This window comes from Typopeltis vanoorti, chromosome 12, assembly GCF_054136105.1.
Source record: "Typopeltis vanoorti isolate ZY-2024b chromosome 12, IOZ_Tvanoo_1.0, whole genome shotgun sequence".
Taxonomy (NCBI): domain Eukaryota; kingdom Metazoa; phylum Arthropoda; class Arachnida; order Uropygi; family Thelyphonidae; genus Typopeltis; species Typopeltis vanoorti.
The window spans coordinates 79,362,632-79,375,911 of NC_143560.1; the positions used below are offsets into that span (position 1 = coordinate 79,362,632).

Consider the following 13,280-nt stretch of genomic DNA (forward strand, 5'->3'; position numbering starts at 1 on the left):
TTCAAATATGAAAAAACATCTGATGAAAGTATGGAAAAAAAAAAAAAAAGAGGAGAGGAGAGCAATGGAGATGCATATATTACAATTTAAGTTTATTTGGTAGCTGTGAAATAGACAGGGATAAGGAAAGTTCCTAAGTCTCCTTACTATCTATTATTGAACATAACCATCAAAGAGCAAATTCTCTATAGCAATCTACACACATGACCCATTCAGTTTCATAGTAAAAAGGCTATTTTACAGGAAATTCACCACAGAGAGAATGGTATATGTAAAGTAACATTTAAATAGGAAAGGAAATAATAAGTTCTGTTATAGTGTTACGTCGGTTTGTTTTTTTATTATATCGATGCTCTATATTTAATTTTATCCTTTCTTACTTCAACCTCTTCTATCAAATTCCTACCGCTTGCACCTTTTGTTATGTAGGTTGCGCCATTGTTATTTAACCTCCTCTTTGTTTTAATTTTATCGTTGTGTTTCCTTTTTTATACTTTTCCTTACATAACTTAACTTTCTAAGGGCCACCAGAAATTACCTGTTCCCTGAATACTATGAGCTATCCTGTTCACGCAAGCAAATTTATTTTTACTGCGCCAGCCTGGGCATTAAGGGTAGAGCTAAACTCAGCCTAAGAATAGTCATAGGATATCAGGTGCTACTAATAATCTTAACTGAAATTCAGAAGCCTTAGGTTTCTAGTTTATTGCAGTCATGCCCTACTACTCTTAATTGGGATATCCCCGCGCACACATACAATCACAGGTTCGTATTTTATGAAGGGGCAGGGTCAGTCAGCATGATCAGAAACACAGATATGTAAAGTATCAAATAATTTTAATGAACTCATTTATGCAATGCAATACAAAACAAAATAATTATTAATTCTAAATTAAACTTCTACTTTTCTCTCACCCTTTAAATAATTAAGCATTGATTTCTAAATTTTAGCAAATTACATATTTCAACATATTTTATTTAAATAATTAAGCATTGATTTCTAAATTTTAGCAAATTAAATATTTCAACATATTTTACATTCTTATCTACAACTCTATTGACATTTAGGCTTTTAGCACATTGATAATCTCTCTCAAATGAATCACAACAAAATCTCTATCAAACTGAAAGTTCGTAAAGTTCATTTCAAAAGGCATAGAGTCATTTACATAAATTTTAGTTCTTCACACTTCCTTCTAATACAAACTTAAGACACACTCTCTTCACACTGTTAGTCAATTCTCAAAGGGGGGCTAGAACAAGTGAAAGTACTTATCTACTCTTTATCGGTTTCTTTCCGTCCTTCCTTCTTTATTATGATTCTGGCTATCTCGGTTCTTTCGCCATGTGGGATATACACGCTCTCCTGAGCTGGGTGCTATTTTACATCAACGACCTTTTCATTGATGGCCTGCGCTCGATCTTGCCGAACTCTGCTGCAGTGCCATGCCGGAACTTCTCAGAAGTCAGCTCTTAAAATAAGAGCTGAACTGCGATGAACACTTGTAGCACACGGAGAGAAATGCAGGAACAAGAAAATGGGGGGATTCAATTCCGAGTCGCGGGTTTTATACGCTCTACAAGAGCGCCACCTTTCCGAGTTTGAATTTCTATTATCCTCTCACCTATTGGTCTCCGACTGGGTGACATCACCGATCAACATACGGGACTTTCTATTTCCGAGAATGTATGCGTCACGATATTTTCTCAAATGTGATGCCCGCGGCCCCTAAGGCTGCTCTTGTAGCATTAGGGCGATCTTTGTCCTATGTTGCTGAATGACTTACATTCTTTCACTTGTAGAAAATCACTAATAATTTCTCTTATAACTGCCCCTTTTTGCTGACTTACATTCATGCTTGACATACGTATACATTAATTTTAATTCACATAATTCAAAGTTCAATATACAAGATGTTGTTTGTTGTTTACAAAAAAAAAAAAAAACAGTTATACTGTGCTAAAAGATAAGTATGCTTATTTATTTTATGTTTACTGTTAGACTCTGGAATGGTGATGTCATCTAAAATGAGGTCGCCTATTTCAGATCTAACAATAGGTTCATATGGATATGGCATAAGAAATTATAGAGGTGACAGATGTGTTGAATTTTGTTTAAAACATAAATTGATAATTGCGAACACTTTTTATGAACAAAAAGAAAAAAGCAAGGTATACATAATCAAATAAATTTTATTATGATCAATCAGAGATACAGAAACGGAATAACAAATGCAAAAGTTATGCCAAGTGCCGGCTGTGCAGACCACACAGACTTGTGAGAATTACAATAAATATAAAGTTGGAAAAAAAGATAACATATTTAGAACATTCAAGAATACAGATAAACTAAATAACAGTAACACTAAGACTTTAGTTCAGAATAACATAGCACACTATATTGAAAAGAAAGAAGACCACAACAAATGGATCAAGATAAAAGAAGCAATATTGACTGCAGCTGAAAAACATATTGGAAAAACAAAGAATAAATTAAAAACAAAACATGGATGACTGAAGAGATACTAGAACTAATGGATAAAAGAAGAACCTGGAAAAATAACCCCAATAGAAATGAAGAAGAATATAAAAGATTAGATAGACAAATAAAAAATAAACGTAAAATAGAAAAACATACATGGATCAATAATAATTGCTTAGAAGTAGAAAAATTTGATAAAGAAAATAAAATTACAGAGTTGCATTCAAAAATAAAATAACAAGCCCACAGTTAAAGGTAATAATAAGAATGTTAAGAATTATATAAAACATGGCAATATTGTAAATCCAGAAGACAAAATACAAAAGATGGAAAAAATACCTAACAGAACTGTACAATAACCACAGGCCTTGGAAAACCTATGATCAGTGTTCATTCAAAAAAACCAAATATACTTAAAGAAATAGTAAGTGCAATAAAAGAACTACCTAATGACAAAATGACTGGATGTGATGAAATATCAGCTGAGTTAATAAAAGAGGTAGGGGCTTAACATTTAAAACAATCAATAAAATAAAACACAACACAAGTCTTCTATAAGTAATTTCTTTGGAGAAGTTTCTTGTTGGACAATTTTTCAGCAAGGATATTGTCATTTTGCTACAAAAAAGTTGAACAGGCATTTAATCAGTGTAGCCAAAAGTACTTTTGCTGTGGTATATAAAAAATGAATCACTGGCAAAGCTTCATACTAAAATTTTCAAAAACATGGCAATATTTTTTAAAAGTTTGAAATATTTTGACCCAAAAGAGTTAACAAAATTCAAGATCAAGTTAGCAAAAATTTCTTAAGTGGATGCACAAACCTCAAAGGGAGTACATTTTGTATGCCAATTAAAAACTAACCTGGTTTTGAAATGAACTAATTAAAAAAGCCTACAAAAAATATTGTCTTTTCTGAGATCTCACATCCATATAACTAATTACATTGATGAATTCCAAGCATACTACTTTTAGTGGAAGAATCAGGACTGAAATATGATGGTATGCTGAGAAGTTGTGATAATCACCATGAAGGAATTAGGTAGAACCATGTAACTTACATAAACATTAAACATTACATATTGTTTACAACACTGTTGCATCATTTGCAATCTTCTGAGAAAAAAAAAGTCTTTCTCTTGTTGCACAAACCAGTAATTTTTGTTCTAGATGTTCATCAGAACTTTTCATCCCCCCACCATCTGAAAAAAAAAAAATAAAAAATAAATAAGAGAAAAAAACATGGGCCACCCTCTCTTCTCACAGAAAATCAAACTGCACTTTAAAAAGCAATACATATATGAAATTGAATTTACCAAACCAGTAACATATTTTGACAAATTCAAGCTATAACATACAAATTTAACATTTAAGTTAATGTCTAACTTAGGAGGCTGTAAACTGTAATTATTTCAAATAAAAGAGTATGAACACGTTACCTTCTGAGCAAGATTTACTTGGGACAAATTGTTAATTATGAAAGCAACTTTATCTTGGATGGGCTCAGGTGGCATTATCATCTTATCATCCTTTTCAGTAGCAACTAGGAGTGTATCGATATTTGTTGCATTGGCTATAGATGGCTAAAATAAAAAAATTAAGATTGTTGAAATCATGTTTCATAATCTTGCAAACAGAATTTCATTAGTACACAATATACTAAAGTAAAAATCTTGCTAAACTTTATTAAATTAAACTTCTAAAGGAACTGACAAAATATAAAAATCTTTTTTTTTTTTTTTAAAAAAAAAGCAATGAAAACAACCACTTAAAAACAATTTGTAGGTATATGGCATAGGTAAAAGGGATTTTATCTAATAGCATTCTAAAGTTAAAATGGGAAAGATAAATTGGTTTGAATCTATGCAGTGCTCTCCAGACTTCTGGATTTCTGTGAGTTCAGGATTTACATATGATATGGGAAAAATGAAAAAGAATTCATTATGACCACAATAAATCCCAATTCATTTGAATGAAAATTATCAACTTTGAATTAAGTGAATGGTTTCTTGTTGTCATCTGGTTCCTTTCCCCATTTTCTGGATATGCCAGTTTTTGAATCCATTATTCTTCTCTCGGGGAAGGTATGGCATTAGATATAACAATAAAATGCAATAAAATACTGCTTCAATTTGCAGAATAACTGAGAATAAAAACATCTCACTACTGTGTTTATGTATATTACTGCAACATACAGATAAATCTTTTCATATAAATTTCACTGGCAAACCTATAGCATATTAATATTGTGGACAGGCTAAAGGTCAGATAATCTGAGAACCAAACTTTAGAGGCTGGAACTTTTTCAAGCTGTTTCATGCCCCTAATAAGCAGGATGGTGGTCTCACACTGGGTGATGAAAAAAAAAAAAAAATGATGCCCAGCCTAAAGACATTTACAACCATTCATGCAACAGTAGGATCTGAACACCCAGCCAGTTGATTGAAGGATAGGGAAGACATCAGCTTTGTCAGTCAGGCTGCACGCACACACACACAAAATAATCTTATGTAAAATATCCATGAAACACCATGGAGTAGTAGTAACAATTGCCAAATGGAAAGAAAAAATATAAATATAAAAAAGTATTTATAAAAAGCGCAAAAAAAAATTTGAAACAAAATGGTTGCTAATGCATGCCATTTACTCTATGGTAACATATAAAAAGTAAACAGTTTTGGAGCATGTTGCTTAATTGATCACTTATTTCACTAAATGAGAGTAAGAGTGTCAATTTAAATTTTTTAAAAATCTAAACAAAAGTTATCATCATGGCACAATATACTTTTCTCGATCTCTCTCCCAGCCTACTAGGCTATACTGAATACAAGATATTTAAATGATTTTATACTAATGGAGGAAAGATCCCCCCCCCCCCTCCATCAAGTGATATGTTTTATCATTTTTTTTATCATTCATATCTATGAGAGATCAAATGGCCAGTGCCACATTCCATATATTGAGTAAACTGGTCAATAATTTTAAGTGAAAGGAGGAATATCTAGCAGATATTGCAAAAAGGATATGAGGCAACAAAGCCCTTTCAAGAAAAAAAGAAAGTAGGTGACTAGTGGTGTGCTGCAAGGTTCAGTGCTAGGACCACTACTGTTTAATTTGTGCATAAATGATATAGGAAATAAATTGAATGGAAATATTCAGTTGTTTGCTGATAATGCAAGTTAGGTAGAGTAATAGATAATCAAGTCAATGTGGAATGCTTGTAGGACAATTTAAATAAGTTGTTAGTATGGGCAAAAGATAATGGGCATCAGTTTAATGTGGAGAGATGTAAAGTTATGCATTTTAGGATAAACAGATTACAAGCTGTGTACCACATTGATGGAAATGTACTCCAGGAAATAGAAGCTAGAGATTTAGAGATGGTGGTAGACAGAGAGTTAAAGTTTAGAGGACATATCGGAAAGGTCACTCATAAGATTACTTGGCTATTGAAGAACACGCTGACAAGCAGAGATAAGGAAGTTGTTATTCCACTTTATGAGACCTTGAAACGTCCACGTCAGGTCTGGTCTCATGAATTTCTTGGGGATGAGAAGGTGGTGGAGAAGATTCAGAGGCAAGCAACCAAGATGGCAAATGGTCTGTGGAATGCAGAAGTTGGTTGATAAGAGAAATGAAGAAATATGCTATAAACATTTAAGTTACTTAGAGGATTTATAGGATTGATGCAGAGAAAAAGTTTCAGCACTTGGCAAGAGGGGGCCAGAACAAGAAGTCATACCTGGAAGTTGAATACAGGTGTGGTTAGTAGAAATGTGAGGACTAGATTTTTTGCTCGGAGAGTTGTGAATGAGTGGAACAGGTTGCCAGAGTCAATTGGGAGTGTTTTGTCTGTTAATCTGTTCAAGGAGAGGTATGATGGATTGTATGTGGCTAGTTTGAGTCTCCCACAAGGAGTCTTTGGAGTCCATTGATGTGCCTGCACAATAATAATAATATATAAAAGTATAATGAGACTGGTTTTATCTTATGCATCCAAAACAATTCAAACAGTTAAACACTACTACAGCAGTGAAACTTACGAAAAGTGAGGAAAAAAACAAAATTCAATAAAATCAGAAAGTAAATGAATAGATAAAAAACAAGAATAGCAAAAGCATGTCAACAAAATGCCAAAGGATAGAATAATGAGATGAATAGAAAAATGGAAAACAAGTACTAGAAGACTGGATGACCACAAAAACAATGGATTACAATAAGCAGTTACAACAGGTCAAAGACCAACGAAGAAGATGAAGTTTATTGAAGAAAATGCTAGATATTCCAAATCTAATAAAAAAAGGCAGCTGGATTTGTTAGCTAACAAAACGTAGACTGCAAACATGGAATTATTACTTACTGATATTGTAATGATCAGACATGTATATATTTTTCAGTTTTTAATATGCAACTCAACTGGGAAATGCAGCTATGAATATCCTACTTCTTTAAATTGAAGAAGAAAACACCCAAAATGACTAGTGTAACTGTAAAGAGAAATAAGGTAACAGGGATAGGCAAATTGGTTTTAGAAGATTATATCAAATGTGTAGGAGAAAGTTAATTTGGATTTATTTACGGTCAAAGCAACTCAGGCTAGTGTTGCTTTGGCCGTAGTATAACATAATACACTGTAGGCCAGTGTATTATGCCAGTATTAATTGCATGTGTTCTAATGGCCAGTTTACCTGCTTTGCAAGATGAAAAACCCAACTATCTGGGAGGAAAAACTCTGCCCCTTTCATATGAGACTGGCTATATCACCTTCAGTTGAAAAGCACTGATAAAGGTTCTTTGCATCCTAGGCAGGATTTGAACCCAGGTCTTTCCAACCAAAGGGTATCGTCAAAACTGACTAAGTTATCTAGGCTAGTATGAGAAAGAGTACAGTGCATAGTGAGCTCTGCAGTTACATGTGTTATGGACTTTTAAAAAAATGTATCACACATGCACAGATGTGGATACACATCAAAATACAAAATATTCAATGTTTCTAGGGATTTCAAATACCACATCTGAATTAGATCTATCCGGTCAGAGTCCAGAAATAATTTCCATCTTGACAAATAATTCAAATAGGTGCATATATAATTTACACTTAAAACAATCAGATCTAAATGCATTTATTTTAAAAAAACTGTTAAGCACTCTCAAACGTGTAGAAAGGCTTATGTATTCGTCATACATGTTGACTAATTTTGATGGTAATATATCAGAAAACAGAAAGATAAGTAAATAATTATTTATCAACTTATTGCTGATATTTCACTGGTGTTATAACCAGCATCTTCAGAGCACAAAACACAGTTTGTCATAGTATGTGAGACTACAACAACATGGTGTAATAATGGACTAGTTTGAAAAATTGTAGCAACAACAACAGTCCTAATAAAAAGTCCAAGAAACCCCCTCCCACTATCCACCATGGAGAACTACAACAAAACAGTAACCATCCCATACATTAAAGACACACTGGAAAAGATATCTGGAGTTTTCAATAAACATCAACTATGCACTGTATTCAGACTGTGTCAAATTAGCAACTCTCATCCATTCGCCCAAGGACAGCATCTCTCCTTTATCACATCCAGGAATCTTTATCACGAAGTACCCTGCTCGTGTGATCAAGCTTACCATGATTAAACAGGAAGAACTGTGGACATCCGCATCAACGAACATAAAATATACATCTGGCAGCACTATCACTATGACAAGTCGGGCCTAGCAGACCATGCTTTGGATACCCTCTGCACAAAGGATTAACTGGAAGAAAACAAAAGTACTGCACAGAAGCTTTTACAAGTCAGAGAGATTGTTCTTAGAGGCAACAGAAACCTTGAAACATACTCCAAATCTTAACAAATATGGCTGTATAAATTTGCCTAAGATTTGGGAGACAGTCATCTTAAGATATAATTAGTACCTGCTTTCTCTCTGTGTGTTTTTTTAGATAGAGGGTGCCTAATTAGGACTTTAGCATTTGTGTTGTTGATGCAATTTTTCAAACTAGTCCCATTATTACACCATGTTGTTGCAGTCTCGCTTACTGTGACAAACTGTGTTTTGTGCTCTGAAGATGCAGGTTATAACACCAGTGAAATATCAGAAGTAAGTCAATAAATAATTATTTACTTATCTTTCTGTGTTCTGATATATTACTGTCAAAATTATTTTTCAAACGGTAAATAATTACAGGACAGCTGACTCTCACTACGGCAAAACTTATAGAGACCACAAGAGTAGTTTGTTATAGTTTTCTACAGTGAATTCTGCTTAACTTAGCATTGTACCTATAGAGCATTGGTGAGTGGTTTTGTAGTTTGCTATAGTGAGAGATGATTGTAATAAATAAGCATCATGTAGCCTAAATACTATTTATAAATGTTATTATAAATCTTACTTTTCCAGTCATTCCACCTCCTGGTTTTGCTACTGTAGTAGTTACAGTTGAAGTAGTTGAAGTCACAGTGCGTTCAGCTGTAGTTACGAGTGTATTGAAACTGGAAGTAACTGCAGCTAAATTTGGTGGAAGCACAGAACCTTGAGATCTAGCTGGAGGTTCCTGAGATCTTGATCCATATTCAATATGCTGCAAAATTAGTAATGTTATTAGGAAAAAAGAATTTATTGCAGATTTATTTAATAAAGAATTTATTTATTAAATATCATTATCAACATTCCACCTAAGTTCATCTAGAATATTAATAGCACAAACTTAAACTAGTGAATGCTAATTCTATTTTCAAGCAAACATTAAGTTTCTTCTAAAGAAAAAAATTCATAAAGAATTGTCGTTGTTTGTATTATTACTAAAAATCCTTTTGTATGTAATTTAATTAAGAAACTTTGTTAAACTAATGTGATGCACGAAGTGTGATGTCATCACGTACCAATATTAATGCATTTCCATATATGGGAATTTTGAAAGATGTGTGAAGTAAGACAAGAGACATGCACATGCATACAACACAAAGTCCAGGCCTTTAAAAGCTCTAGCATCGAAGACTTCGTCTTCGGGTTCTGCCTTCTCTTACCTGGATCCACAGATATGTGAGATCCAGTGTCGGCCATCGAAAGAGAAGTTTTCTAAGGTTCTTCCACTCCAGTTCTTTTCCTGGGTCCACCACTATGAGAAGTCTGCTGTCAATCACCGGAATGCCTCATTAGAATGACCATTGCCACCACAAAAAAGAATCTTCATCAGCACAGGAACCACTCGCTGAGTGGCCATTGCTGCCATGTCGCTGAATTAAAGATTCAAGAGGGCACAGAATTATTGACAACTCAGACAAAGAAGAAATTTGGTGGGAGATCAAGAATGAGCCCACAAAAGGAAAGAAGAAATGGAGCACTATCGTGTGGACAAAAGAATCATGTAATGGACAGTGCCAAATGAGAGTATTGTAAAGATTGCAACTCATTGTAAATATTTAGATATGTAATAATTCTGAACAATTCACATCAAAAACATCTCTGTTTGTAGTCAATTGTGACAGCGTAAAATAATTATGATACGATTGTGTAAGTTAATATTGAATTAAGTTCACTCAAGATGTGCTTTACATTCAAATCGTATAAGAATAATACATATATTATTCTTAAGAATAATACAATTTAATACATCCTGGTAGGATGTATTAAATTGTATTTAGGTTTTAAGAGTAGAAATGTAGGAGAGTTGAACCTAATTAAGAAACATTTGTAACTATGAATTGTGATTTGACTGCATAAATGTGCTGATGTGGATCAAACAATGTAATCAGAGGTCTTGATTTAATTAAATGGTTTGTGAACACAATGAACTGATTTTGTCAATGCACTAACCACAAAAATTTGAACCTGCATATGACTTAGTCATGAAAAGTTGAGTATCTATCTTAGATTAAGTGATTAAATTCAAGCCACCGCTGATTTAAAGTAAAGATTAAAGTTAGCAGAGAATAAGAACAATATCTACTTTGCAGGCATAGACTGCTGTGGCTAATAGGTTCAAAAGATATATTTCGGTGATTACACATTTTTTTTATTATTCAGTTATATAAAACACTGAAATAATAGTTCCCGACAAGTTTCGTAAATCGTAGGATTTACATCTTCAGAGGGTAAATAGTATAACTTAAAGTTTAAACAAGAGAATTAATAAATACAAATCATAACCGTCTGGCTATTCATAAAACTCAAATAACAGAATGCAAATAGCATTTAGAATTTAGTGAATATGGCAAATTAAACATTGAAACAGACAACAGAAAGCTGGTGTGATGGAGATGACTGTGACCTATGTAGGCCTACCCAGAAAAATTTCCTCTCTTCTGTTTATACATGGACTGGACTGCCAATGCTAATTTTTTTGACTTAATCATATGCAGTTTATATGTCACTATTTCCTGCCAGAAGAATTCCACTGATTAATTAACTCTGCTTTTACTGACTGATAGGGAACTGAACAATAAGACTTATTGTGCCTATGTCCCACAGACAGTTCTACTAAGGCAGGAATTTTCTCAGTCATTAGAAAAGGCAGCTGACATAAAGAAAAACAAAAACCTCGTTGTTCTTGGAGACCTAAACAGCAGAGCATGAGATAGCAGATAAACAGAAATGTTTCTGGGTTGAAAAAAAGAGCAAAACTAATCATACCTGCTGGATTTCTATTCAGTACATGAACTAGTCATTACTATGTTCCAACACAAAAATGTACACAAATTCACATGGAGAGAAGACATAATAAAAAAAAAAAAAAATGAACAGTTAACTTTGTTATTATTGATAGTGATAACTTCACGTTGATTCAGGACACAACAACACAGATGGTATTTGAAATAGGACATGATCACTATTTAGTTCTGAACAGGATAAAATTGAATTTCATATAAAAATAAAAATTAAAAAAAAAATGTACAAAAGTTTTTAAAATAATCAAAGGTGAAAAGCTTTCAGAGGTGAACTGTATATTCAAATATACAAGAGATCTTATTCAAGAGATAAAAAAAAGCATATCTTGTAGACTTAATGGCAGACTTTGAATAAAACTTTCATTCAGCAAGGAAAATATGTGGTAAAGTTGTCTACAAGAATAGAAAAATCAGAACTCCGAGATGGACTCAAAAGGGTACAAAGACAGGTGTGGAAAGAAGAAAGGTTCAAAAAGTTCCTAGCATGTCAGCATGAGATCTAAGAGAACAGAGATAACTAAAAAAAGCCATAAAGTAAACAAAAGTCCAGGGAAGAATTTAGTAAGAATAAAGATAAACATCATGAAGGTGAAAACTGTTCTGAAAACTATTAAAAAAAACTTAAAAACTTCATCTTGAATATCCATTGATGTTTTTAATGTTTCTGTCTATGTTCATTGTGTTTGTCTTTTAGTTGCTGACTTTGATACTAAATTTATTGCAGCTGCTAGTTATTCAATTTAGTCAGGAATTCTGCAGACTTGTACTAAATTTATTTAGGAGTATAACACATCTGCAAAAAGTAAAGAGTTGAGATTAACATCTTCATGTTTGATAATCTCCAGTCCAGAAATCTCCACTGTCTAGCCTGGCCATCTTACCTAACTCCAAGAATGTCAATGTTCATTCATCCATCTCAATTTCCATCTTTAAGTTTTTCTAGTTTTCCACATTGCTTCATGTTTCAAGTATCCATTCTGCAGCAGATATTTTGCTGAATGATGGCCTGAGAGGTCCTGTGATGATTTCCTCTCCTGCCTGGGGCCACTTTCTTTCATAATGTGATCCATATAAATAATATACACCCTTTTCTTACAGCTGATTTAACATGAAATAATTTTCTTGTACCTACTTCAATTCTAACTTCTGTATTTGAATTGCAAGGCAGAAGTGAGAATTGAAGGAGGTACAAGAAAATTATGTATTGCTCGATATAATGTCCCATTTACAGTAATATAACTGTAATGTTGTTGAAGATTTTCTACTTGGTTATACCATAAATTGAAGATACCAAGAAATTTTCAGGACTGAAAATACTTCAGGTGCAAACTTTGTTTGCTTACACTTGGATAAAGGATTAAACCAAGTATATAATTTCTTGGTATCTTTAATTTATAACTAATGTTTTGAAGTTTTTCTCTTGCCACCTTGTCATATGCCTTTTTTCGATTGACAAAACTTAAACATTCTTTTTATATTCTAAAATTTCTCAACTATCTGTCTTAAAGTGAAAATCTGATACTAATAAATTCTATTTGATATGAAATAAACTTGCCTTTCACAATTTTTCTTAGCCTATTTTTTTTTAAGTACAGGGGGTCCTCGAGTTACATCAGAGATCTCTTCCTATGGACCAACGTAAGGCGATTTTCGATGCAAATCAGAATTACCATAGCCTAAGTTACTTACCTAACCTAAAACACTCTAAAGTCATACGTATATATCAAGAAACAGAACTAGGCCATAGGAAAATGAAAGGGAGAACTTACTACTGTATGGTACAGAAAAATGACAAAAATGAAACTGTAATAAAAAAACAAACATAAAAATGAGAACAATCCCCAAAATGACAAATGAAACTATACATTCTGTACAGGTGATTAAAAAAAAACCAAAAACAAAAATGAAAACAATTCTTTACCTTTTATCCTGTGGTTGAAGAGACGGTTGAGGTACCAGCACCTGCTGCAGACCTCTCTACCTTCGTGAAAAAACGTTCCATGCTAGTCTGGAATGATACTCCTCTTCTCCTCGTATATCTCCCTATAACACTGCAGGCAATCCATAACTCCTCGGAAGACCTTTATTGTACCTAGAAGTGTTGGGATCCTCAGCCTCAAACT

General features: G+C 33.2%; 1 protein-coding gene across 3 annotated transcripts in view; it reads right to left on the minus strand.

Moving 5' to 3' along the window:
- Nucleotides 1-13,280, minus strand: part of Not1 (CCR4-NOT transcription complex subunit 1) — a 568,860-nt gene that overhangs the window by 308,270 nt on the left and 247,310 nt on the right. For all 3 annotated transcript variants that reach the window (XM_090401629.1, XM_090401630.1, XM_090401628.1), the window contains exons 23-24: nucleotides 8,883-9,071; nucleotides 3,922-4,065 (exon numbers count right to left, since the gene is read on the minus strand). In XM_090401629.1, coding sequence (XP_090257755.1) covers nucleotides 3,922-4,065; nucleotides 8,883-9,071 — 333 coding nt within the window. The remainder of the gene's footprint in view (nucleotides 1-3,921; nucleotides 4,066-8,882; nucleotides 9,072-13,280) is intronic.